At 40.5% G+C, this 26,839-nt stretch overlaps 1 protein-coding gene across 5 annotated transcripts in view; it reads left to right on the top strand.

Annotated features, from left to right (window-relative positions):
• The window catches only part of PHF8 (PHD finger protein 8), a 100,259-nt gene that overhangs the window by 35,232 nt on the left and 38,188 nt on the right, over positions 1-26,839 (top strand). For 4 of the 5 annotated variants that reach the window (XM_059156420.1, XM_059156419.1, XM_059156423.1 and 1 more), the window contains exons 9-18: positions 10,969-11,056; positions 11,421-11,527; positions 13,057-13,148; positions 15,643-15,732; positions 17,568-17,870; positions 18,631-18,734; positions 22,947-23,125; positions 23,429-23,514; positions 24,073-24,206; positions 24,826-25,139. In XM_059156420.1, coding sequence (XP_059012403.1) covers positions 10,969-11,056; positions 11,421-11,527; positions 13,057-13,148; positions 15,643-15,732; positions 17,568-17,870; positions 18,631-18,734; positions 22,947-23,125; positions 23,429-23,514; positions 24,073-24,206; positions 24,826-25,139 — 1,497 coding nt within the window. The remainder of the gene's footprint in view (positions 1-10,968; positions 11,057-11,420; positions 11,528-13,056; positions 13,149-15,642; positions 15,733-17,567; positions 17,871-18,630; positions 18,735-22,946; positions 23,126-23,428; positions 23,515-24,072; positions 24,207-24,825; positions 25,140-26,839) is intronic. The other variant, XM_059156421.1, reaches the window with a different exon arrangement.

Below are 26,839 nucleotides of genomic sequence, written 5' to 3'. Positions count from 1 at the left end.
ATTACATTAGGTTTTTTATCCATTTCAAGTCAACTTTTGTATATAGTGTGAGGTGAGGGTCCAAATTCATTCTTTTTCGTGTGCTATCCCAGTTGTCCCAGAACCATTTGAAAAGGCTGTTCTTTCACCTTTGAATTGTCTTGACACTTTTCTCAAAAATCAGTTGACCATAGATGTATTGGTTTTTTTCTGGACTTTGAATTCTGTTCCATTGATCTGTATGTCTATCCTTATATCATACTGTTTCAATTACTCTCTCTCTCTCTAATATAATAAACAATCTTTAAAAAAAACACTATATGATATGGTTCTCAGTATATGCAGAAGAAATATTTAAGACAAATAAATACATTATAAATGCATTTGTAATAATTTTGAAGTCAGGAAGTATCAGCCCTAGAACTTGGTTTTTCCTTTTCAAGATTATTATGGCTATTCTGGGCTCCTTGAATTTCCATATGAATTTTTAGCTTCTAGTTTGTATAGATATTTAGTAGTTGCTCTAGTTTTAATTTATGTGTATAATAGATAAGATAGATACATCTTATCGTAAGCTACTGGTATTAACATTTTAATTGACATTTTACCAGTTGGAGGGAAGGGTTGAAGCCTTACCTCTGTTCACATCCCTTTGCCCTTCCCATTTATAATATATTTATTTGTCTTAAATATTTCTTCCACATATACTGAGAACTATATCATATAGTATTTTTTTAAAGATTTATTTATTAGAGAGAGAGAAATAGAGATTGCACAAGCAGGGGGGGGGATCAGACAGAGGGAGAAGCAGGGCCCCAATGAGCAGAGAGCCCAACGTGGGGCTTGATCCCAGGACCCTGGGATCATGACCTGAGCCGAAGGCAGATGCTTGACCAACTGAGCCACCCAGGGATCCCTCATACAGTGTTTTAGTCTTTATTTCAACTGTCAAACATAATTTCTAATATCCAGGTGAAGGAAAGTCTATTGTATTTATCAGTATTTTTACTTTTCTGTTGTTCTTTCTTCCTGGGGTTCCAAGATTCTTATCATTTCCTCTCTGTTTACTGTGTGTGTAAGTGATTTTTGTTGTTGTTGTTGTTGTTTTGTTTTGTTTTGTTTTATTTTAGTGAGAGAGGGTGTGACAGGTGGGAAAGGAGGAGAGAGAATCTTAAGCAGACTTCCAACACAGAACCTGACATGGGGCTTGATCTCACAATCCTGAGATCACAACTTGAGCTGAAATCAAGAGTCAGATGCTTTGTCAACTGAGCCACTCAGGTATCCCTGTTTAGAATTTAGGGTAGATCTGCTGGCAATAGATTTTCTTGGTTCTCCTTCATCTGTAAATGTCTTGATTTCCCTTTTATTCCTAAAGGATATTTTTGCTGGATATATAATTCTGGGTTCATTGTTCTTACCTTTAAGTACTTGGAAGAATATTGTGCTGCTTCCTTCTGACTTCCATGGTTTCTTATTTATTAATTAATTAATCAATTTATTTATTTATTTATTTTATAAGTATATATTTTTATCCCCAGGGGTACAGGTCTGTGAATCACCAGGTTTACACACTTCACAGCACTCACCAAAGCACATACCCTCGCCAATGTCCATAATCCCACCCCCTTTTCCCAACCCCCCTTCCCCAGCTACCCTCAGTTTGTATTGTGAGATTAAGAGTCACTTATGGTTTGTCTCCCTCCCAATTCCATCTTGTTTCATTGATTCTTCTTCTACCCACTTAAGCCCCCATGTTGCATCACCACTTCCTCATATCAGGGAGATCATATGATAGTTGTCTTTCTCTGCTTAATTATTTCGCTAAGCATGATACGCTCTAGTTCCATCCATGTTGTCACAAATGGCAAGATTTCATTTCTTTTTTGATGGCTGCATAGTATTCCAGTGTGTATATATACCACATCTTCTTGATTCATTCATCTGTTGATGGACATCTAGGTTCTTTCCATAGTTTGGCTATTGTGGACATTGCTGCTATAAACATTCAGGTGCACGTGCCCCTTTGGATCACTACGTTTGTATCTTTAGTGTAATTGCTGGGTCATAGAGCAGTTCTATTTTCAACATTTTGAGGAACCTCCATGCTGTTTTCCAGAGTGGCAGCACCAGCTGACATTCCCACCAACAGTGTAGGAGGGTTCCCCTTTCTCCGCATCCTCTCCAGCATCTGTCATTTCCTGACTTGTTGATTTTAGCTATTCTGACTGGTGTGAGGTGATATCTCATTGTGGTTTTGATTTGTATTTCCCTGATGCCGAGTGATATGGAGCACTTTTTCATGTGTCTGTTGGCCATCTGGATGTCTTCTTTGCAAAAATGTCTGTTCATGTCCTCTGCCCATTTCTTGATTGGATTATTTGTTCTTTGGGTGTTGAGTTTGCTAAGTTCTTTATAGATTCTGGACACTAGTCCTTTATCTGATATGTCGTTTGCAAATATCTTCTCCCATTCTGTCAGTTGTCTTTTGATTTTGTTAACTGTTTCCTTTGCTGTGCAAAAGCTTTTGATCTTGATGAAATCCCAATAGTTCATTTTTGCCCTTGCTTCCGTTGCCTTTGGCGATGTTCCTAGGAAGATGTTGCTGCGGCTGAGGTCGAAGAGGTTGCTGCCTGTGTTCTCCTCAAGGATTTTGATGGATTCCTTTCTCACATTGAGGTCCTTCATCCATTTTGAGTCTATTTTCGTGTGTGGTGTAAGGGAATGGTCCAATTTCATTTTTCTGCATGTGGCTGTCCAATTTTCCCAGCACCATTTATTGAAGAGGCTGTCTTTTTTCCACTGGACATTCGTTCCTGCTTTGTCGAAGATTAGTAGACCATTGAGTTGACTGTCTATTTCTGGGCTCTCTATTCTGTTCCATTGATCTATGTGTCTACTTTTGTGCCAGTACCATGCTGTCTTGATGATGACAGCTTTGTTATAGAGCTTGAAGTCCGGAATTGTGATGCCACCAACTTTGGCTTTCTTTTTCAATATCCCTTTGGCTATTCGAGGTCTTTTCTGGTTCCATATAAATTTTAGAATTATTTGTTCCATTTCTTTGAAAAAGATGGATGGTACTTTGATAGGAATTGCATTAAATGTGTAGATTGCTTTAGGTAGCATAGACATTTTCACAATATTATTCTTCCAATCCAGGAGCATGGAACATTTTTCCATTTCTTTGCGTCTTCCTCAATTTCTTTCATGAGTACTTTATAGTTTTCTGAGTATAGATTCTGTGCCTCTTTGATTAGGTTTATTCCTAGGTATGTTATGGTTTTGGGTGCAATTGTAAATGGGATTGACTCCTTAATTTCTCTTTCTTCTGTCTTGTTGTTGGTGTAGAGAAATGCAACTGATTTCTGTGCTTTGATTTTATATCCTGACACTTTACTGAATTCCTGTATAAGTTCTAGCAGTTTTGGAGTGGAGTCTTTTGGGTTTTCCACATATAGTATCATACCATCTGCGAAGAGTGATAATTTGACTTCTTCTTTGCCGATTTGGATGCCTTTAATTTCCTTTTGTTGTCTGATTGCTGAGGCTAGGGCCTATAGTACTATGTTAAATAGCAGTGGTGATAATGGACATCCCTGCCGTGTTCCTGACCTTCGCGGAAAAGCTTTCAGTTTTTCTCCATTGAGAATGATATTTGTGGTGGGTTTTTCATAGATGGCTTTGATGATATTGAGGTATGTGCCCTCTATCCCTACACTTTGAAGAGTTTTGATCAGGAAGGGATGCTGTACTTTGTCAAATGCTTTTTCAGCATCTATTGAGAGTATCATATGGTTCTTGTTCTTTCTTTTATTGATGTGTTGTATCACATTGACTGATTTGCGGATGTTGAACCAACCTTGCAGCCCTGGAATAAATCCCACTTGGTCGTGGTGAATAATCCTTTTAATGTACTGTTGAATCCTATTGCCTAGTATTTTGGTGAGAATTTTCGCATCTGTGTTCATCAAGGATATTAGTCTATAGCTCTCTTTTTTGATGGGATCCTTGTCTGGTTTTGGGATCAAGGTGATGCTGGCCTCATAAAATGAGTTTGGAAGTTTTCCTTCCATTTCTATTTTTTGGAACAGTTTCAGGAGAATAGGAATTAGTTCTTCTTTAAATGTTTGGTAGAATTCCCCCGGGAAGCCATCTGGCCCTGGGCTCTTGTTTGTTTGGAGATTTTTAATGACTGTTTCAATCTCCTTACTGGTTATGGGTCTGTTCAGGCTTTCTATTTCTTCCGGGTTCAGTTGTGGTAGTTTATATGTTTCTAGGAATGCATCCATTTCTTCCAGATTGTCAAATTTGTTGGCGTAGAGTTGCTCATAGTATGTTCTTATAATAGTTTGTATTTCTTGGTGTTAGTTATGATCTCTCCTCTTTCATTCATGATTTTATTTATTTGGGTCCTTTCTCTTTTCTTTTTGATAAGTCTGGCCAGGGGTTTATCAATTTTATTAATTCTTTCAAGGAACCAGCTCCTAGTTTCATTGTTTTGTTCTATTGTTTTTTTGGTTTCTGCTTCATTGATTTCTGCTCTGATCTTTATGATTTCTCTTCTCCTGCTGGGCTTAGGGTTTCTTTCTTGTTCTTTCTCCAGCTCCTTTAGGTGTACGGTTAGGTTGTGTACCTGAGACCTTTCTTATTTTTTGAGAAAGGTTTGTACCGCTATATATTTTCCTCTCAGGACTGCCTTTTTTGTGTCCCACTGATTTTGAACCATTGTATTTTCATTATCATTTGTTTCCATGATTTTTTTCAATTCTTCTTTAATTTCCCGGTTGATCCATTCATTCTTTAGAAGGATGCTGTTTAGTCTCCATGTATTTGGGTTCTTTCCAAACATCCTTCTGTGGTTGAGTTCTAGCTTTAGAGCATTGTGGTCTGAAAATATGCAGGGAATGATCCTAATCTTTTGATACCGATTGAGTCCTGATTTAGGACCAAGGATGTGATCTATTCTGGAGAATGTTCCATGTGCACTAGAGAAGAATGTGTGTTCTGTTGCTTTGGGATGAAATGTTCTGAATATATCTGTGATGTCCATTGGTCCAGTGTGTCATTTAAGGCCTTTATTTCCTTGCTGATCTTTTGCTTGGATGATCTGTCCATTTCAGTGAGGGGAGTGTTAAAGTCCCCTACTATTATTGTATTATTGTTGATGTGTTTCTTTGATTTTGTTATTAATTGGTTTATATAGTTGGCTGCTCCCACGTTGGGGGCATACATATTTAAAATTCTTAGATCTTCTTGTTGGACAGACCCTTTGAGTATGATATAGTGTCCTTCCTCATCTCTTATTATAGTCTTTGGCTTAAAATCTTATTGATCTGATATAAGGATTGCCACTCCAGCTTTCTTCTGATGTCCATTAGCATGATAAATCCTTTTCCACCCCCTCACTTTAAATCTGGAGGTGTCTTCGGGCTTAAAATGAGTTTCTTGGAGGCAGCATATAGATGGGTTTTGTTTTTTTATCCATTCTGATACCCTGTGTCTTTTGACAGGGGCATTTAGTCCATTAACATTCGGGGTAACTATTGAGAGATATGAATTTAGTGCCATTGTATTGCGTGTATGGTGACTGTTACTGTATATGGTCTCTGTTCCTTTTTGATCTACCACTTGTAGGCTCTCTCTTTGCTTAGAGGACCCCTTTCAAGATTTCCTGTATAGCTGGTTTGGTGTTTGCAAATTCTTTCAGTTGTTGTTTGTCCTGGAAGCTTTTAATCTCTCCTATTTTCAATGATAGCCTAGCTGGATATAGTATTCTTGGCTGCATGTTTTTCTCGTTTAGTGCTCTGAAAATATCATGCCAGCTCTTTCTGGCCTGCCAGGTCTCTGTGGATAAGTCAGCTGCCAATCTAATATTTTTACCATTGTATGTTACAGACTTCTTTTCCCGGGCTGCTTTCAGGATTTTCTCTTTGTCACTGAGACTTGTAAATTTTACTATTAGGTGACGGGGTATGGGCCTATTCTTACTGATTTTGAGGGGCGTTCTCTGAACCTCCTGAATTTTGATGCCTGTTCCCTTTGCTATATTGGGGAAATTCTCCCCAATAATTCTCTCCAGTATACCTTCTGCTCCTCTCTCTCCTTCTTCTTCTTCTGGAATCTCAATTATTCTAATGCTGTTTCATCTTATAGTGTCACTTATCTCTCGAATTCTCCCCTCGTGGTCCAGTAGCTGTTTGTCCCTCTTTTGCTCAGCTTCTTTATTCTCTGTCATTTGGTCTTCTATATCACCAATTCTTTCTTCTGCCTCATTTATCCTAGCAGTGAGAGCCTCCATTTTTTATTGCACCTCATTAGTAGCTTTTTTGATTTCAACTTGGTTAGATTTTAGTTCTTTTATTTCTCCAGAAAGGGCTTTTATATCTCCCGAGAGGGTTTCTCTAATATCTTCCATGCCTTTTTCGAGCCCGGCTAGAACCTTGAGAATTGTCATTCTGAACTCTAGATATGACATATTACTAATGTCTGTATTGATTAGGTCCCTAGCCTTCGGTACTGCCTCTTGTTCTTTTTTTGCGGTGAATTTTTCCACCTTGTCATTTTGTCCAGATAAGAGTATATGAAGGAGCAAGTAAAATACTAAAAGGGTGGCAACAACCCCAGGAAAATATGCTTTAACCAAATCAGAAGAGATCCCAAATTGTGAGAGGGGAGAAAGGGGATAAAAAGAGGTTCAAAAAGGAAGAAAGAAAAAAAAGAAACAAAAAAAGAAAAGAAAAGAATTAAAAAAAAATGAAAACGAATAAAGAAAAATATAAAAAAGAAAAAATATATATATTAGATAAACTAGTTAAAAAACGTTAAAAAAGAAAAGAGTAAAAGTTAAAAAAAATTTTAGCCGAAGGCGAGAAAAAAAAATGAAAAATAAAAAAATTAAATTAACTGCAATACTAAAAAAAATCACAGGGAGAAAGCCATGAGTTCCGTGCTTTGCCTTCTCGTCCTCTGGAACTCTGTTGCTCTCCTTGGTATTGAAACCGCACTCGTTGGTAGGCGAACTTGGTCTTGGCGGATTTCTTGTTGATCTTCTGGGGGAGGGGCCTGGTGTAGTGATTCTCAAGTGTCTTTGCCCCAGGGGCTGGGCTGAGTAATCCGCTTGGGTTTGCTTTCAGGAGCTTTTGTTCCCTGAACGCTTTTCATAGAGTTCTGGAGGACGGGAATACAAATGGCGGCCTCCTGGTCTCTGGCCCGGAGGAGCCGAGAGCCCGGGGCCCCTCTCCTCAGTGCGCCCTCAGAGAACAGCGCCCAGTTACTCCCGTCTGCCTGACCTCTGGCCGCGCTCCAAGCTCACCGAGCCTGTGGCTGGTTCAAGGTAATCCCGGGCTGTGAGCTTTCTGTCGGCTCTGTCTCTGTAGCCGGCTTTCCCGTTCCAATACCCGCAAGCTCTGCAACACTCAGACACCACCGATCCTTCTGTGACCCTGCGGGATCTGAGGCCACGCTGACCCCGCGTGGGCTTCGCCCTGGTAGCCTCTGGAGCGATGTCCCTCAGCGGAACAGACTTTTGAAAGTCCAGATTTTGTGCTCAGTTGCTCCGCTGTTTGCCAGGAGCTGGCCCTTCCCCCCGGGGTCTATCTTCCCGTTGCTTTGGATTCACTTCTCCGCCATTCCTACCTTTCAGAAAGTGGTTGTTTTTCTGTTTCCAGAATTGCTGTTCTTCTTCTGTTCGATCTGCCGATGGATTTGCAGGTGTTTGCAATCTTTAGATAAGCTATCTAGCTGATCTCCTGCTAGGTGAAGTAGTCTCAGCCTGCTACTTCTCCGCCATCTTGACTCCAACATCTCCATGGTTTCTGATGAGATTTTGGCTGTCATTCAAATTGTTTTTTCCCTTATATGTGTCATTTCTTGCTATTTGTTATTTCTTTTTTTCTTTAGTTTCTCGCAGTTTGACTATAATGTGTCTTTGCGTGTACTCCTTTGGGTTTACAATAAATATGTTCATTGAGCTTCCTGAATGTGTAGGTTTATATTTTTTGTCATATTAGTGAAGAAACTTTTAGCTATTATTTTTGAATGCTTTTTCAGTCCCATACTCTAACTTCTTTTCTTTTGGGTCTCTGAATGCTATATATATTTTTTTGTAGTCCCACAGGTCCCTGAATTTATTTTTTTTGTTTTCTCTCTTTTGTTTATGTGGAGTACTTTCTATTCTGTCTTAAAGTTTTCTGATTCTTTTCTCCATTGTCTTTATTCTTCTATTCTTCTGTTGAGTCCATCTCTTTCATTATTTTTTTCAGATACAGTACTTTCCAGTTCTAAAACTTCCATTTGTTTCTTATTTATATCTTCTCTTTTTCTTTTTTTTTTTTTGTTGCAAACATGTTTATAATAGTTTACTGAAGCATTCTTATGATAGCTCCTTTGAAATTGTCAGATGGGGTGCCTGGGTGTCTTAGTTGGTTAAGTAACTGCCTTCAGCTCAGGTCATGATCCCAGGGTCCGGCGATCGAGCTCTAGGTCAGGCTCCCTGCTCAATGGGGAATCTGTTTGTCCTTCTCCCTCTCCCTCCCTCCACTAGTACGCTTGCTCATTCTCTCTCAAATAAATAAAATCTTTAAGAAAATAAAATAAGGCTGCCATATAGATCTCACATCTTTGTGTGATACGATACTGTATAATGCTGGATTTTCTTTTCTGTTGCACAGAGCTATTTATCTGTTCATATATCAGTTATCATGTTGATTTCATTACATTGATTTTATATACAATGTTTAATATGTACTGAGGCATGTTACCTTCCCCCATACCCAACCACTTTTCTCTTTTCTGTGCCCAGGCATTTATTAATTCATTTATTAATCTTTTAATCCTTTGCCTAATAGGGTATCACATAATACCTTTTCTACACTGGGCATTTAATAATTGTTTGATGAATTGAATTTGCCTACCAGAGATTTGAGTTGGATTAATTCACTTACTGGTATGAAGTTCCATGAACTGGGTAAACTCTACTTAGTTCCACAAGTATTGCATGTCTACTGAGTATACCCACATGGGGTTAGGTGCTAGAGACAAAAGGTCAGTAGGCCATTTCAGTATCATGTTCTAATAGCCATAATAGAGGCATTTACCACAAGCTGTGGGAGTATGGAGAAGAGCATTTGGTCTAGCTGGAAGTTTGTGAAAATCTTCTCAGAGGAGTGACACCTCACAGGTAAGTATGGACTGACCAAGGAAAGAAAGGCAGAAGAGTCCTCTCAGACATAGAGAAAGGCATAAGCAAAGCAAGGCTGTGTGAAGTAGTTCATGTATACAGGAGCCTAGAGGTCAAGGAGGAAGTGAAGCTGAAAAGATAGGCAGATTGTACTTACCCCAGAGGTGATTGGAGAACCATTGAAGTTTTATTTGTTTATGTAGCAAAAGATATAAAGAATAATGTAATAAACATTTATGTGTTTATAGTCCAACTAAAAAGATAAAATATTACAAATATATTTGAAGCCTCTCATATACCTCTCCTCAATTTCATCCCTATTTTTCCCTCTCTGAGCTAGACATTGTTCTGAAGTTGGCAATTATTATCCTCATGCATTTCTATTCCTTTATTATACAGGTCATGGCTCATCAAGTCAATAGTTAGTATTGTTTTACTGTTTTTGAATGTTATATAAATGGAATCATATTAGGTAATTCTTCCCAACTTGTTTTTTTCTCTGAACACTGTGATTGTGAGATTCATTTTGGTACATGTTCACTCATTTTACTTACTTTCCAATATTCTATTGTATGAGTATATGGCAATTTATCCATTCTCCTGTGGATGTACATTTTATTGAAGTATTTTGAGCAGGGATGACATGGGCAGATTTGTATTTTAGAGTCAAGATGTGGAGGATAGACTTCAGAGATTGAGATTGGTATAGAGAAGTGGTTTGTAAGCACTTTGGACTCAGGACCCCTTTATACTTTTTAATATTATTGAGGACCCCAAGGCTTTTATTTATGTGGTTTATATTCATCAATATTTACATTATAAATTAAAACTGAGAAAATTTTAAAATATTTGTTTAACTCATTTGAGAAGTAATAAACTCATTACATGTTAGCATGAATAATAATTTTTGTGAAAAATAACTTTTCAAATCAAGAAATGTAGGGAGAAGAGTGACAGTTACATTTTTGCAAACCTTTTTAATGTCTGGATTAATAGAAAATAACTGGATTCTCAAGTCTGCTTCTGCATGTTGTGTTATCATGTCATTTACCCTTTGGAAAAATACACTGTACACCCGTGAGAGAATGAGGGTGAAAAAGACAAATAGCTTCTTAGTATCATCACAAGCATAGTTTTGACCTTACATGTGCTCTCAAGGAGTCTCAGGATTCCCTGAACCATACCTTGGGAACTGCTGGTATAGAGGAGCCAGTTTGGAGGCTCTTGCAAATAGCCTAGGTGACAGGTAATGAGGGATTTGAACCAAGGCATTGGTAGAATGGATGGATGGGGAAAGGGAGATGAATATGAAAGAGGTTTAAGAAGAAAAATTAGAAGGTCTCAGAAGGTAGTGTAGAGTCAAGGGCAAGGAAAATAATTGAGTTCCAACAGGTGCATACTTCACAACCAACCTTTGAAGTAGATGTTTAGCTAGAAAATGGCAGACTTTGAACTCAGGTTTGTTCAACACAAAAGCTCTTTGTTTTACCTAGAGTAAAGTTAGAAGGGGGAGACTTGGCAAGGAGGTAATGCCCTTCTAAGAGATGAGAGAGCAGATGGGCAAAACAGCAGAGAGATTTGAAGTCGAGAGGAGGGAAGTAGAAGGAGTTTAATAACCCCATAAATTGGTCCAGTTCAGGGTTATAATGGTGGCAGAATGGATATTGGGAGAGTAGAGGAACTAAAACTTTCTGAGTCACTGCCAGGTTGGGTGTTCTGAGAAGTTGTGTTTGAGCTGAGTTGGGGCAGTGATGTTCAGAGGAAGTAAGGCCCTCTGCCAGCTTTGATTTTGCCATGTTATACTGCAGGATGGATCCATGCTGTGCTGACCCCAGTGGACTGCCTTGCATTTGGAGGGAACTTCTTACACAGCCTTAACATCGAAATGCAGCTCAAGTGAGTGCTGAAGCTGTGGTGATCCCAAGTTGGCCATTCCCATCTGCTAGAGTCCTTGGGTTCTCCTTTATAGTGAGAAGTGCAGCATTGGAGGAGGCAAGATGATCAGAAAGGAGTAGATCCTGATTCCTTATAATGATCAGTGTGGGGATGAATAATCCTTCCTCACTTAGTTGTTTATGTGACTTTGGGCAAGTCACATAATCTTTGTGCTCCAGTTCCCTAACCCACAAAGTTGGATTTTACAGGGTAGTTGTGAGGATTAGAGGTAGTGGGTACAAAGCATTCATAACCCCATATCTATTAGGTGCTCAGTAAACAGGATCCTTGTTATCATCATTGTTGTTGTGCCTACTTCTTCTAGAGCCTATGAGATTGAGAAACGGCTGAGCACAGCAGACCTCTTCAAGTTTCCTAACTTTGAGACCATCTGTTGGTATGTGGGAAAGCACATCCTGGACATCTTTCGAGGTATGGATCCCTTTGCTAGCTGCCCCTTTTAGCCTGCTTCCCTGAGCATGCACATGCACGTGTGTATACATGCATGTAACCATCACCTCAAAGAAGATACAGTACTGTTCCATCACCACAGAGACCCTCTAGTGCTACCCCTTTATCGTCTCACCCATTCTTTCCCCTTGCACTATCCATAACTTCTGGAAACGACTGATCTGTTTTCTATCTCCGTGATTTTGTCATTTCAAGAGTGCTATAAAAATGGAATCCTATAGTGTGTGAACTTTTAAGATTGGCTCTTTTACTAAGTATAATGTAAGGTAGAAAATGGATTTTAACTTTATTTAGCAAAGGTGGCTAAGAAAATTGCATTACAATGAAATTATCCCTAGTTCCTGATAATTAAAGTAAAACTCAATCTGGACAATCTCAGAGTTTCCTGAAAGTGCTTCCTATGGAATGGGGACAAGGCCCAGTCCTCACCAGCCTGGCATCATTATGTCGGTTCCCAGGTATCAGCCCAGATAGAAGCAAAACTGCTGGGATTTTCTGGTCTGTTTTGAATTAGAGCAGCTCCCTTGCTCAGACCTGAGATTCTTGAAGGTAACTTGGGCACGAGGAATCAGTATTTTAGAGTTACCAAGAACCTCAGAGGCAGGGGTGCATGGGTGGCTCGGTCGGGTTAAGCATCTGACTCTTGTTTTCAGCTCAGGTTGTGACCTCAGGGCCATGAGATCAAGTCCTGTGTTCGGCTCTGTGCTCAGTGTGGAGTCTGCTTGAGATTCTTTCCCCTTCCTCCCTGCTCTGTTCCTCTCCCTGCTCGCATGCACACACATTCTCTCTCTCAAATAAATGAATAAGTTAAATTAAATCTAAAAAAAGATCTCAGAGGCCAATGAGTACAGTCTCCTATCCACTACTTCATGCCCTTATTCTGCTACCGAGACAGGCTGTCACTTAAGTGTTCAATCATAGGCTAGATGACTAACCAGTTATTACCTGTTCAGAACAGCTCAGTTCAGTAGAAGATTCTGTATTGAGCCGAAATCCAGCTATTTATCATAACCTCCTCCTGGAGTAACTGAGAATAAGAGCATTTGTTAATGGCCCTTCAGCTCTGTGTAGGTTGCAATCAAGGTCTTCCTGAGTGTGGTTGCATTTTGAAACTCAAGAGGCAGAGCACTTCCAATGTGGTAGAAGGATTCAGATTCAGGCCTCAGATTCATGGTCTTCGCTCTGTCTTTTACTGGGTATGTCCCCTTGGTTAAGTCTCTTTGCCTCTCTGAGCCTCAGTTTCCTGAACTGTAAAGTGAGGATAATGATACTTGGCTTAGAGGATGGGTATAAGGATTCACTGAGATAGTAGATATTAAATGCCTGGCATATAGTAGGTACTTATTAAAGGAACACCGTTATAAGAACTGAGATCTGGAGTTGTCCTTAGAACGTTGCGTACTTTATCTGGTTGCCTGAGAAAAAGTAACAAGTCCTTCACTTCCCCGCATGGCTTCATTGACCTTCTGCCTTCCTTTTTCCCCTTTTAGGTTTGCGAGAGAATAGGAGGCACCCAGCATCCTATCTGGTCCATGGTGGCAAAGCTCTGAACTTGGCCTTTAGAGCCTGGACAAGGAAAGAAGTAAATACACTTTTTCTCTACTTCCTCTAGAGTTCTGCCCTCAGTAGAGGCTTGCTTTGGGTAGATGCTTCAGGGAGGTGGAAGAGACCAGGGAGGCCTGTGGGCTCCTGGGGTTAGAATGGAGGACTGAACTAGGACTCCTGGATAACATTTTTAAAACCTTTCTTTCTGATTTTAAAAAGTAACACATGCTTATTCTAGAGAATTAGAAAAAATGAAGAAGAGTATAAGGAGGGAAAAACATCACCTATAATTTTAACACTTGGAATTAACATTAACATTTGGTTATATTTTCTTCTGGTCTTTTTTATATGCATTTAAAAAACATGATTGCTATCACTCTGTACTTTCAGTTTTATATCTGAGTTTGTTGGCTTATGTTCATTATCCTGTGTCCTCAAAGTTCTCCACAAACATTTAGTAGTTAAATGATATTCTTTTGCAAGGATGTACCGTCCTTATTACCTCACCACTTGTTTATTGTTGCTTTATTTATTTGGGGGGAGTAGTTACAGCAAATCATGCAGTGACTGTGTGCTTGCACCAACCTTTATCCCTCATCTTTTGATTGTTTCTTCAGGATAGATTCCTAGAAGAGCAATTACTGGCTCAAAGTATATGAAAAAAATGTAAGGCTCTTGACGCATACTGCCAAAATGGCTTTTTAGAAATAACACCAATATCCATCTATCCAATTGAATATGAAACAGCTATAAAAGAGATTAAGGAAGTTTTCTCTGTACTGACTTGGAAAGATCTCTAGAATTTGTCAAGTAAACGTGTACAACCATGTGTGTGATGTGCCACCTTATGTGTTAAAAGGTGGGGGGAGAAACAAGAATAGTATTTTTTATGTGCTTGTATTTGCCTGCAGACGCAATCTGGAGGGATGCAGAAGACAGTAATAAAGGTGGTTACCTGTGGGTATGGGGTAATGACACTTATGGCAGGGACAAATATATTTTGAGGCTTTTCAATGTGTATCTTTTTATATTGTTCAATTTTTGAGCTATGTAAATGGATTACCTACTCAAAATGTTGACTTTAAAAAAATTTTAAGAAATACAACAAAGTAAAAGAAGAAATATCAATATATTTCCTTATGCTTTTGATATTCTTTACAGATTATCCCCTTGCATACAGTGGCTTAAGGAGACCTTTCAGCCATTGTAGGCTTAACTTGCACAATCTCCCCATTCCTGTTGCCGACCTTCCCTGAGATATCCTTGGACTTCATGTTTTGGGCCTTCTTTTCTCCCTGAACATACCTACACCTGGGCCTTAGCCTAGTCTTCCGTTTCTCTATATCCCTCAGGTGTGGCTACCTTAGGTTTCATTTCTAAAAATGTTCAATGAAAGTTCAGTGAAGTGAACTTTAGAGTGACTCTGCTCCAGGAACAACAAAAGGGAGGGGAGTGAGTCCTGATTACTCATGCCGTGAGCCAGGATGGCCCCAAATAGCTTGGCCAGAGGGAGCTGGAGAAGAGTAGAACACAGATCTGAGGAGCCCATTCTCATCTCATGGAAGTAGTCTTTTGTGAAATGAAGATGATTTCTATGGGGGGTACTTGCTCCCTCACCTTTCCAGAGCCTCTGGGCCAGGAGGAGGGAGCTATTAAATTTATCCAGCTGGATCACATGGGTTCTCAGACCCCACCCCTGTCCAGCCACCAAAATAGATTCCAGATGGCTTAAAAGAATTAAAGGAAAAAAGAATCAAAACCATGGTAAATAAGGTAATGCTGAAGAAGTTTTGTCAGTCCTCTGCATGCAGAAGTGAAGTGAAAACTGGTGGAAGAAATCACAAGGGAAAAGCCTGAGAGCTCTGTCTATATAAAGATGTAAATTTTGAGGACTCAAAAAGATTGCAAATAAATTTAAAGTGAGACACCCAAGAGGTCTCAGCTGGGGTTGCTGTGGAGCTAGCACTGGACCTGTAGCTTCTCAGACCTGAGCTCTGTCCTTATAAGTGGAGAGGCCAGGTTGTCCCCAGGGGTCTCCTCCAGGTTCTTGACTTTTTGAGGGGTATGGCCCAAGCCCACCACTGAGTTACTCACACACCTTGACACTGTCCTTTATCTAAGACAGGTTTTGCAAATATTCCCTCACAGTCTCTGGTTTGTCTTAACAGTGTTTTTCAAAGAGAAGTGTTTGTTTTTTATTAAGCTCAACTTATTTTTCTTTTAAGGCTCATGCTTTTTGTGTCCTTAGAAATCTTGGTGTCTAACCCAAGGTTCCAAAGATTTTCTCCTCTGTTTTCTTCTAAAGGGATTATAGTTTTAGAGTTTACATTTCGGCTTTTGATCCATTTTGAGTGTGTGTGTGTGGTGCAAGATATGGATTGAGCTTCTTTTTTTACATATGGGTATCCATTTGGTCCAATATGAGTTGTTAAAGAGATTACCCTTTCTCCGTTGAATAACCTTAGTACTTTTGTCAAAAATCAGTTGTCTATTTATGTGTGGGTCTATTCTTCATGCCTTTTGTTTGACAGGCTCTGCCAGACCACGAGGATGAGATTCCGGAGACAGTGCGGACTGTACAGCTCATTAAAGATCTGGCTAGGGAGATCCGCCTGGTGGAAGTAAGAAGCAGGGGAGCAGGGGAGGCGTTTGGGAAGGGCTCAAGGCTCAAGTGGCAGGTCAGGCTTCTTCAGTTGGCTTGAGAGTCCAGGGGAAGGGTTGGGAAAACCCCATCAAGGACTCCATTAATTTAAATAATTATTATGTGCCTCGAGTGTGCTTCGCATTAGGTTAGGTGCTTATAATACATAAATAATTCATTGTCCACAAAGAACTCAAAATCTTTTAGAGGACCCTGGGCAAAGTCCACTGTCTGAACCTCAGTTTCCTTATTTCTAAAGTGGGGATAATTATACCTACTCAGGGATTGTTAAAAGGGTTAAATAAGGTAATACAGGCTGAGCATTAAGAATGGTACTTGGCACATAATAAGTGTTCAGTAAGTTCTGATGGTGGGTCATGGTAGTGGTGGGTGGTGGAGGTCATATTTAATATTTTGACTCAGTCTCTGCATTCTCCAAAATGACAGTTCTCCCAGATTAAACATGATTACAAAGCCGTCTTTCAACAGGTGGCTTATACCACAAGGCAGTAAGTGTAGATGGTAAGAGACTCAGAGAAACTTGGATTCCAGTTCCTGCTCCATCACTTGCAAGCCTTTCAGAGCCTTAGTACCTTTGTCTGTAAAGGGGGAATAACACCACCTTTTCAGAGTTCTGTTAGGCTCGAGAGCTAATGTATGTAGAGCCCCTCGCACAGTGCCTGGCAGAGTAAGTACTCAATAAATGCGAGCCATTGTTTTTAATAGACTTTGCAGCAAAGAGAGAACTTGGTGTGGGCTGGTGAAGTAGCAGAGGCACCAGAGGAGAATTGGACTTAAGGAAGCTTAAACTCTCATTTAGCTCAGGAGCTGTCAATTTCCATTTAGCACTCAGGATATAGGCACTACGTTTGTGCTAAAGGGTGGTCAGAGTGAGTTACTGGGAGTTTGGGCTTCTAGCCGCACCGCCTGCAGCATGTTTCACTGCCTACACCATAGCTTACATTGTCCACCTCCTACCTCCCTTTCCTCCATTCCCATCTTTCAGAATCCTTCAGGGTTTAGTTACAAGGCCTACCTTTTCTCTGGCTCTTTCCGCTGAAACCAGTTTTGTATATACAAAACTCTGGGTTCATTGGAAAAGAACTTAGAGAGATGGATTATGTCTGGTCCACTGGCTTTCAAGTGTTTTAAAGTGATGGAACCTTTTTTTTTTTTCGTCAAATGAAATCTTACTTGGAAGGTCAGTATACAACCAATCAAAGGATAGCTGCTGTCAATAAGGTGGAAGGCAAGAGGCTTCGACTTCCACATGTTCCTCTTGTTTGCCTTCCACCTACCTCCAGTCTTCAGGCCTCCTCCCAAGAAGTTCAGAGGAGCCACAGAGCACCTCTGACAACCACCTGTACAGTTTGCTCCTTCAATTTTATAGTCGAACAAACAGTAGTCAGATCACTTACCTGAGGTCACAGAGCTAGCTAGTGACAACAGACTTCGGACCAGACCCTGTCTCAAATCCTGCAGTCCTTAGGGTTGGGACCACACAGTTTAGTACTCAAGTATTTTCTCTCTCATGCCAGCTGCATTTGGAGTCTTTTCTCCAATTTTGACAGTAGTGCTGGGCTTTTTTTCTGCTCGTCTTCTCCTTACTTGTCAGTGGCTGGGTAAAGAAATGCCACCCAGTAAATTCCTGATGACCAACTCATTGTAAAAAATCTAGGCTGTGCATCTAGATGCGGAGCATCTGTAAGACACTTCCATGGCAGTACTGCCAGTGCCATGAACAGACCTCTGCTCTTAGCATAGAGAGAACCCTGGAGTAAGCGCTAACCCCGTCGTGTACTAATACTCTTGTAGGATATCTTCCAACAGAACGTTGGGAAGACGAGCAATATCTTTGGGCTGCAGAGGATCTTCCCAGCTGGCTCCATTCCCTTAACCAGGCCAGTCCATTCCACTTCAGTATCCATGTCCAGGCTGTCACTGCCCTCCAAAAGTGGTTCAAAGAAGAAAGGCCTGAAGCCCAAGGAACTCTTCAAGAAGGCAGAGCGAAAGGGCAAGGAGAGCTCAGCCTTGGGGCCTGCTGGCCAATTGAGCTATAATCTCATGGACCCATACAATCATCAGGCACTGAAGACAGGCTCTTCCCAGAAAGCAAAGGTGGGTGCTGGCCCATGGGTTCAGCCCAGCCCTTTTGGGTCCCTTGGAAGATCAGGGGATCAAAAGGATTGTCCTGTCTTCCCACCTCCCTTAGGGCCCCTGGTGTTTGGCTACCAGTACCACTCATTTAACAGGCATTTATTGAGACCTTGTCTGTGCTGGGCACTGTGATAGGTGCTGTGAATGTTACCCTCAAGAGACTGGCAGGCTAGTGAGAAAGACAGGCATAAAAACAAATGAGTGCAATGAAGTATGGAGGATGCCATAATCAAGGGTGTGTGGGGGACCCTCAGACATAGAGGGGGGATGAGTTTATCTGGGTAGAAGTGATGGTCAGCAGTTCTTCTCAGAAGACATGACACTTCAGCTGAATCTTGTAGTGCTAGATGGGAATGACATTTAAGAACATGGTATATGAGTGTCAGGTTGGAGTCTTGAACAGGTCCTTAAGTAAAGCCCTTCTCCAGGGCTCCACCTTGCTTCAAGATTGTGGTGCTCTCCATGGGCACGTGAAGATGCTTTCCCTCTTCAAAAGGGAACACGTTTTACAAGATTGATAGGTTTCCCCTGAGGTAGCCATACATTCTCAACCTGTGATCATTTGTGATCATTTGGGGTGGGGCTGGGGGACAGTGTAGCAGGAAGCCTTGGTTCAGGTGGTTTTAACAGTGAACTCAGCCAGTGAAACCGGAAGGAACTGGTCATCAGGATTCACTTGCAAGTCCCAGACAGGTGACAACTGAGCCTCCTCCTTCTGCAGTTCAACATCACTGGTACCTGCCTGAATGACTCAGATGATGACTCGCCAGACTTGGACCTTGATGGGAATGAGGGCCCGCTGGCCCTGTTGATGTCTAATGGCAGGTGAGGTGGGAAGAAGGAACACAGAGATAACTGGGACTGTCAGTGGCAACATGTCACTGGAACAGGGCATGGAGTTGAGACCTGGGTCTTGGAAATGGGTGGGGGAAGGACTGTACTTGGGGAAATACCCAGGTATTATCAGGTTTCATTGCTTAGTTCAGAGAACCATGGTAGCATTGGGGGAGAGGCCTGGAATCTAATTGGCAGTCTGAGAAAAATTTTATATGAGTTTTAGAAATTTCAGAAAGTCAGTGGGTCAGAACCACTGGCAGAAATAAGAGGGGAATATAGCATGCTGATTAAGAGCATTAGTTTTTTATATACCTTTTGCTATTAGATTTTTAGGAATTTTGCAGAAATATTTGCAAAGGTGTGTTATGAGAAATGTACAGTGTTCATAGCATCGCTGTTTGTAATAGTAAGTAATTAGAAATGTGTTTGTCAATAAGAGTTGGTTAAATGAATAGAATACCCTGTAGCTGTTAGAGAAAATGAGTTTAAAATCTGTTGGCATGGAAAGGTGTCCAAGATATATTCTTAAGTGAAAAAATCAGGTCACAAAATAATACATAGTAATAGTTGTATTTTAATTTTTAAAAAAGGTGTGTGTGCATGTACGTTTAAAATTTAATATATGCAGTTTAAAATTTAAAAAGTATGCAACAGTACAGAGTGAAAAATTTTGTTCCCACCCCTCTCTGTTCCCCAGTTCCCTTCCCCATGGACAACTAGTGTCAGTGATTTTTCTTCTAGGGATAATCATGCATATTTATGCAAATAAGTATATTTGTTATATATTTTATACTTGTCACACCAAACTTGTAAGAGTAGCTATCTCTGGAAAGTAGGATAAGGGAGCCAGGAGAGGAAATTTTCACTTCAGTAGTATTTGAATTTTGTACAATAAGCATGTATTGCTTTTCTTAAAATAATTTCTAACAGAACATTTTCTTAAAGAATAAAATCTAAGCATTCACCACAAAAAGCACAGGCTTCGAAGCAGACAGTCCTGAGTTTGGGTCCCAGCTCTGACACGAATTCATTGTGTGACCTTGGCAGATTAATTAACCCTGCACCTCAGTGTCCTCATTATATCTCTTCTATAGATAAAGCTTTTACCCTAGAGTTGTTGGAGGACTAAATGAGATAATGTATGTAGGGTGCTTCTCACAGGGCCTGGCACATAGTAAATGCTTAATTGGTGGTAGCTCTTTCACTAAAATGTTGAAGATGAAAGGAGATGCTGGTAGTGGTGGTGAAGATGGTATAGGTATAGCCAGAAGCTAAATGGATCATCCGAAACCCTGGAACATGTAGGGAGGCAGAGGAAGACTGAGAGTGATCATCTGGACACTCAGAGCACCAGACAGGAGCGGTCCAGAGTCAAGCAGAGTACCAATAGTATAGGAACACAAGTGCCAAGAATAACTTCGTAACCTTTTTGTGGGAAAAGGTCTTCGTATCCCAAGGGCAAGTGCAGTAGGTCCACCTGGCTGGGAGATAAGGAAAAAGGGAGTGTGAGAGTAGGGCAGATTCTGAAAGCAGCACGGCTATTCTTGGGGTTTGGGACCTAGTTACTAAACAATCGTAGAGCAACTGTTGAGCATTGCCTTGGGCCATCGTTGGTCTCCTGGGGAGGAGAAAATTCAGAGTCCTAAGGGTCCAGCCTGTAACGGCTGTTGAGGACATGAGACATTTTCCCCTTTCCCACAAGTCTTTATGCCGCTTCTGTTAACTCCTGCAGCTGCCAGAGACTGTAGTTAAGTGAACCTAGAGAGAAAAGATATAGAAATATTTACAGACAATATGACATTATGTCTGGGCTTTTCTCCAAAATCATCTAGTGTTTCACAAGGACTGAAGTGTAGATGAAACAAGATTGGCTGTATGTTGATAATTGCTGGAACTTAGCTGGGTGGAAGGTACATGAGAGTTAGTTATACTTTTATATTTTTGTATGTTTGACATTTTTCATATTTAAAAGTTAATAAAAGATCAGGGTATAAATAGCTACCATTTATTGAGCTCCTGCTCTGCATCAGACTTTATCTTAGCTGTTTAGTACATTATTTTCTTTAGTCCTCACAACAGCCCTGAAAGGTAAATGTTGTTATCCCCATTTTATTAATGTGGAAACTGAGGCCTAGCGAACTTAATTATAAGGTTAGCTACTGTTGGGCGTTTGCCATGTGTTGGTTTCTGCATTAGCTCATTTAATCCTCCTAAAACCCTGTGAGATAGAAAACAGGTCAGTTTAATGTCAGCCAGTTTACTGAAAGCCAGTTTACCAGATGACTGCTTGCTGAATGTATGTATCAGGAAGACTGATTTGCCAAAAGCTTGTTTCTTTTTTAACTATAAGGTTTATTTCATCAGTTTGTACTGGTTAATACTGCTTACCATATCTAATGGGATTACATAAGCCCATTTCTTAGTTTTTCCCATATCCTTTATATATTTTTAACAGCTTTTTTGAGGTATACTTTACATACCATACATTTAACCTGCTTTAAGTATACAATTAAATGACTTAGTAAATTTAAAGAACGTGCAGCTATCACCACAGTCCAATTTTAGAACATTCCTATCACCACAAGAAGATCACTCATACTCACTTACACCTTTGGTTCTCTTCCCCAGGCCCAAGCAACCACTAATCTACTTTCTGTCTCCCTAGACTGGCCTTTTCTAGACATACCATATAAATGGAATAACATAACATGTGGTCTTCTATGTCTGGCTTCTTGCACTTAGCATAATGTTTTTGAGGTTCATTCATGGTGTAGTGTTTATCGTTAATTGATTCCTTTTTATTTTTGAATAGTACACCATTGTATGGATATACCATTTTGTTTATACATTAACTAGTGGACAGTTATTTGGATTGACTCCGCTTTTGGCTGTTGTGGATAATGGTGCTATGAGCATTCACGTACAAGTTTTTGTTAAGGATATGTTTCTGTTTTTCACTTAGGAGTGAAATTTTGGGTCACATGGTAACTTTATACTTAACTCTACGAGACACCACCAAAATTTATTCCGAAGTGTCTATTCCACTTTACATTCCCACCAGCAATATACTGGCTAACAATTGTTACTGTCTGTCTTTTTTATTATAGCCATTCAAATGGATATCAAGTGGTATCTCATTGTGGTTTGGGTTTGCATTTCCCTAGTAACTAGTGATATTGAGCATATTTTTGTGTGATTATTGGCCATTTGTATATCATCTTTAGAGAAATGTCTTTTCAGATCTTTTGCTCATTTTTAAATTGCCTTGTTTGTCTTATTATTGGGTTCTAACCATTACTTAACTATTCTGGGTGCAGATCCTTTCCAAATAAATGATTTGCAAATATTTCCTCCCAGTCTTTCTATGGCTTGTCTTTTCATTTTCTTAGTGGTATCTTTTGAAGCACAAATGTTTTGAATTTTACCTAATTCCAGGTCATTAAAGATATTTTCCTTTATTTTTTTTCTAGAAGTTTTATAATTTTATTTTTTACATTTAGATCTAGGATCCATTTTGAGTTAATTTTTGTGTGTGATGTGAGTTAAGAATCCACATTCATTTCTTTGCATGTGATATCCAGTTATCTCAGCACCATTTGTTGAAAAGACCATCCTTTCCCCACTGAACTGCCTTAGCATCTTTTTAAAAAAGATTTTATTTATTTATTTGACAGACAGAGATCACAAGTAGGCAGAGAGGCAGGCAGAGAGAGAGAGGGAAGCAGTCTCCCTGCTGAGCAGAGATCCCGATGTGGGGCTCGATCCCAGGACCCTGAGATCATGACCTGAGCCGAAGGCAGAGGCTTAACCCATTGAGCCACCCAGGTGCCCCTGCCTTAGCATCTTTGGCAGAAATCAATGGCTGTAAATTAAAGTGTTGGTTCTAGACTCATAGCTGTGTTCCATTGATGTATGTGTCTATCTTTTGCTAGCATCACACTCCCTTGACTACTGTTGCTTTTTAGTAAATTTTGGAAACTTAGCAGATAAATCCTCCAACTTTGTTCTTTTTCAAAATTCTTTTGGCCATATTAAGTCCTCTGTGTGCCTATATACATTTTAGTATCAGCTTATTAATTTCTATAAAAGAAATTAGCTGGATTTTTATAGGGATTGCATTGAATCTATAGACTAATTTGGGGGGAGTTGCCATTTTAATAATATTGAAAGTGACTATCTTTACGCTCTTTTTCTTTTCAGTACCAAGAGGGTAAAAACCTTATCCAAGTCTCGGCGAGCCAAGCTCACGAAGAAGGCAGACAAGGCTAGGCTGGTGGCAGAACAGGTGATGGAGGATGAATTTGACTTGGATTCAGATGACGAACTGCAGATTGATGAGAGATTGGGAAAGGAGAAGGCAACCCTGATAATAAGACCAAGTATGTACCTGTTCTTTCTTGTTCCTTTCCTGCCTATTTCACATTTGTTTTGGGTCCTCCTGATAGACCAAAGGCCTTAGGCCTGAGCTTGTTGACATTCTGACTTACCAGCTCTTTAGGCTTCCATGAATTCTTTGCTCTAGAGATTTATTTATAAACCAATTCCTAACCTCCCTAAATTAGTTGTGGCCTGTGTCTGTGGTCATTACTTTTAGGAAAATTATATTCTGACTTTTTTCCCCTGGGTGTTTGGCTCAGATGTTAATCTTATCTTCACAATATGTGTATTTCATTATTTTCTAGAATTTCCCCGAAAGTTACCCCGTGCAAAGCCTTGCTCTGACCCCAACAGAGTTCGTGAACCAGGAGAAGTTGAGTTTGACATTGAGGTAGGAGCCTGCCCTGTTGTCTGGTCTTCTGCCATTCTGGTTACAGAGGCAGGAGACAGATTGTCATTCTAGGTGGGGGTGGGGGGTTGGGGAAAGATACCCTATGCCTTCAATTCCTAAAATATTTATTAAGTGAATGATTATGTGCTAAGGGCAGTGCACTTGAGCATATAACTGGAAGACCATAATTGAGTTGAAATATTTTAAAAATCCTTTAATGCAGGTTAGAATAAAAGGCGTTGTGATGTAGCAGAAAGAGTATATGATTTGGAATATCTGGTTATGACCTTACACAACTTAGTTACTTTCCTGAACCTTAGTTTCCTTACCTGTAAAACGGGAATTAAAATACCTACCTCACACACACACAGAATAATAATGCCTACCTCACAAAGATGCTGTGGAGATTAAAATGAAAGAGTGAATATTCTGCTTAGTGTTTGATCTGTACTTGGTGCTCAGGAGATACTAGCATCCAGAGTAAAAATGTCAACATTGTACTGGGGCCTTACCAGACCAGCCCTCAGCAGCTGAAGTGATATCCTCTTTCCCCAACAGGAGGACTATACAACAGACGAGGATATGGTGGAAGGGGTCGAAGGCAAGCTTGGGAATGGGAGTGGTGCTGGTGGAATTCTTGATCTGCTTAAGGCCAGCAGGCAGGTGGGGGGACCTGACTATGCTGCCCTCACGTGAGTACTGGCTTTGCTCTCCCCTTTCCAGGCGATCAGACAGCACACCCTCCCACCCCCACCTAAAAGGTTAGATGAGCCAATCCACAGATATTTATTGAGCCATTTAAAGGGGCAAAGACTTAGCAAGGGCATTCGGGCTGAAAGAATAAAGTAGACATGAAATCTGTCCTGAGGAACTTAAGACCTGACAGAGAGTAGATGTATAAACTTTAAGGGGATTGGTTTTGGGTACGTTGGGATTTGGAAGAGGGCCTAGAAGAGGCATGGAAGGAAAGCCGAGCCTTTTCTGGGCCCTGTTTTGGTTTTTTTTTTTTTAAACTGGAAGAATTCAGCATGGGTGAACAGGGAAGGAAGTGCACCCCTCTTTTTGCCACCTTCCTTGCTATCTGTGGAAAGACTTGGGGCAGGAAGGACTGACCTTTACATGAAAACAGCCTTTGGGGTACTATCTTGATCTGTTGGTTTAATTTCTGGTTTCTTATCTGGAATTGTCCTCTCCTCCTTCCTCCCACCCTAACTCCCGTAGCTATTGTCCCTCCTCCCTGACTATTCTGATGACTGGTTTCCTCCGACAGCTAGAGAACTCCCTCAAGCATTTCTCTTCTGTCCCTTGCAGCGAGGCCCCTGCCTCTCCCAGCACTCAGGAGGCCATCCAGGGCATGCTGTGCATGGCCAACCTTCAGTCTTCATCATCCTCACCAGCTACCTCCAGCCTGCAGGCCTGGTGGACTGGGGGCCAGGACCGAAGCAGTGGGAGCTCCAGCAGTGGACTGGGCACAGTGTCCAGCAGTCCTGCTTCCCAGCGCACCCCAGGGAAGCGGCCCATCAAGAGGCCAGCATACTGGAGAACCGAGAGCGAGGAGGAGGAAGAGAATGCCAGTCTGGATGAACAGGACAGCTTGGGAGCATGCTTCAAGGATGCAGAGTATAGTAAGGGCCGCCAAGCACTTGGGTCCAGGCCAGAAGTGCTCCCCCCTCACCCCAGTCTCAAACCCACTCCCTGTCCAGGGCAGCCTGTGACAATAATGAGCAAAGACCTTACCTTAAGCTTGATACTTGCTTTCTCTGAGTTATGTTTTCTTAATCTATAAAGTGGAAATATCTACAGGTTGATGCAAGAATTAGAGATGGTGCTTGTACAGAGCACCTGGCACATTGTCTCACGTATGGAAGACCCTCAGAAAATAATTAGCTATCCATTATTTTAAAGATTTATTTATTTTTTAGAGAGAGAAAGAAAGAATGTGGTGGGGGGTGGGGTAGAGGGAGAGAGAATCTCAACCAGACTCCACACTGAGTGTGGAGCCCAACACAGGCCTTGATCTCATGACCCTGAGATCATGACCTGCGCTGAAATAAAAAGTCAGGTGCTTAACTGACTGAGCCATCTAGGTGCCCCAGCTGTCATCCATTTTTAAAATTGTCTAACCTTCTTTACTGGAAACTCTTTTTTCAAACCCTCTTGCCTGTTTTATTTCTGTCACTTCCATTTCCTTCTCTGTTGTTTGGTTCATCCCTTGCAAAGGTATATAATGATCTTTCGGCAGACTAATTGCATTTAAGAGATAACCTTTTTTTAAGCTAAGATTTGTTAAGTACTACAGTACATAATGCACCTTTTTGTGTAGTGCAACTGACTTTAATGTGGGTTTTAATATTATTTTTTAATTTAAATTCAATTAGCCAACATATAATACATCATTAGTTTTTTTTTAATTTTTTATTTTTTATAAGCATATATTTTTATCTCCAGGGGTACAGGTCTGTGAATCACCAGGTTTACACACTTCACAGCACTCACCAAAGCACGTACCCTCCCCAGTGTCCATAACCCCACCCCCCTTCTCCTAACCCCCCTCCCCCCAGCAACCCTCAGTTTGTTTTGTGAGATTAAGAGTCTCTCATGGTTTGTCTCCCTCCCAATCCCATCTTGTTTCATTTATTTGACATAATGTTCAGTGATTCATTAGTTGCATATAGCACCTTTAAATTAATTCTCATTGACTAAGATTTGAACAAGAAGAGAAAGTAAAAGTGCCCTTTGACTAATACTCTTCTTTCTCTGAGGCAGGTTACCCAGAGGTAAATTGTGTTAACCAGGTAAATTGTGTTAACCAGTTGATACATAACTTTCATTTTGTACTTACAACCACATGTAGACACAAATAAATACAGTTTTGTGTAGTGTTCATGGTTCTACAACTTGCTTGGACATCTTTCAGCATCATTACATAGAGATCTATCTATTGCATCACCACACTGAAATCTACCTGTTGTGTAGTAGTCTATAGCATTGGTGTGCCATTGTATTTTTAACCATTCCCTACTGATTAACATTGAGGTTGTCTCTAATTTTATAGTTTGACTAACAACGCTGCAAAGAAAATTCTTGTAAATAACTCTTTGTGCCCATGTGGCAGCTAACATTTCTGTAGGGTAGGTAGACCTGCTAGATTGAAGGGTATGTACAAAATAAATGTTAATAGTACCAAGTTCCCCTCTGAGAGGGCCAGTGTATGAGCAGTGTATGAACCTTACCAGCAGTGGATATTATCAGTCTTCTTAATTTTTGGAACTCTGATAGCAAAAAATGGTGTTTGAGTTTGTTTTATTTGCTTATTGGCTCTTTT

The sequence above is a fragment of the Mustela lutreola genome, chromosome X (genome assembly GCF_030435805.1).
Source record: "Mustela lutreola isolate mMusLut2 chromosome X, mMusLut2.pri, whole genome shotgun sequence".
Classification (NCBI taxonomy): Eukaryota; Metazoa; Chordata; class Mammalia; order Carnivora; family Mustelidae; genus Mustela; species Mustela lutreola.
Note: the sequence above shows the minus strand (reverse complement) of the source record. Positions and strands in the feature narration are given on the sequence as shown.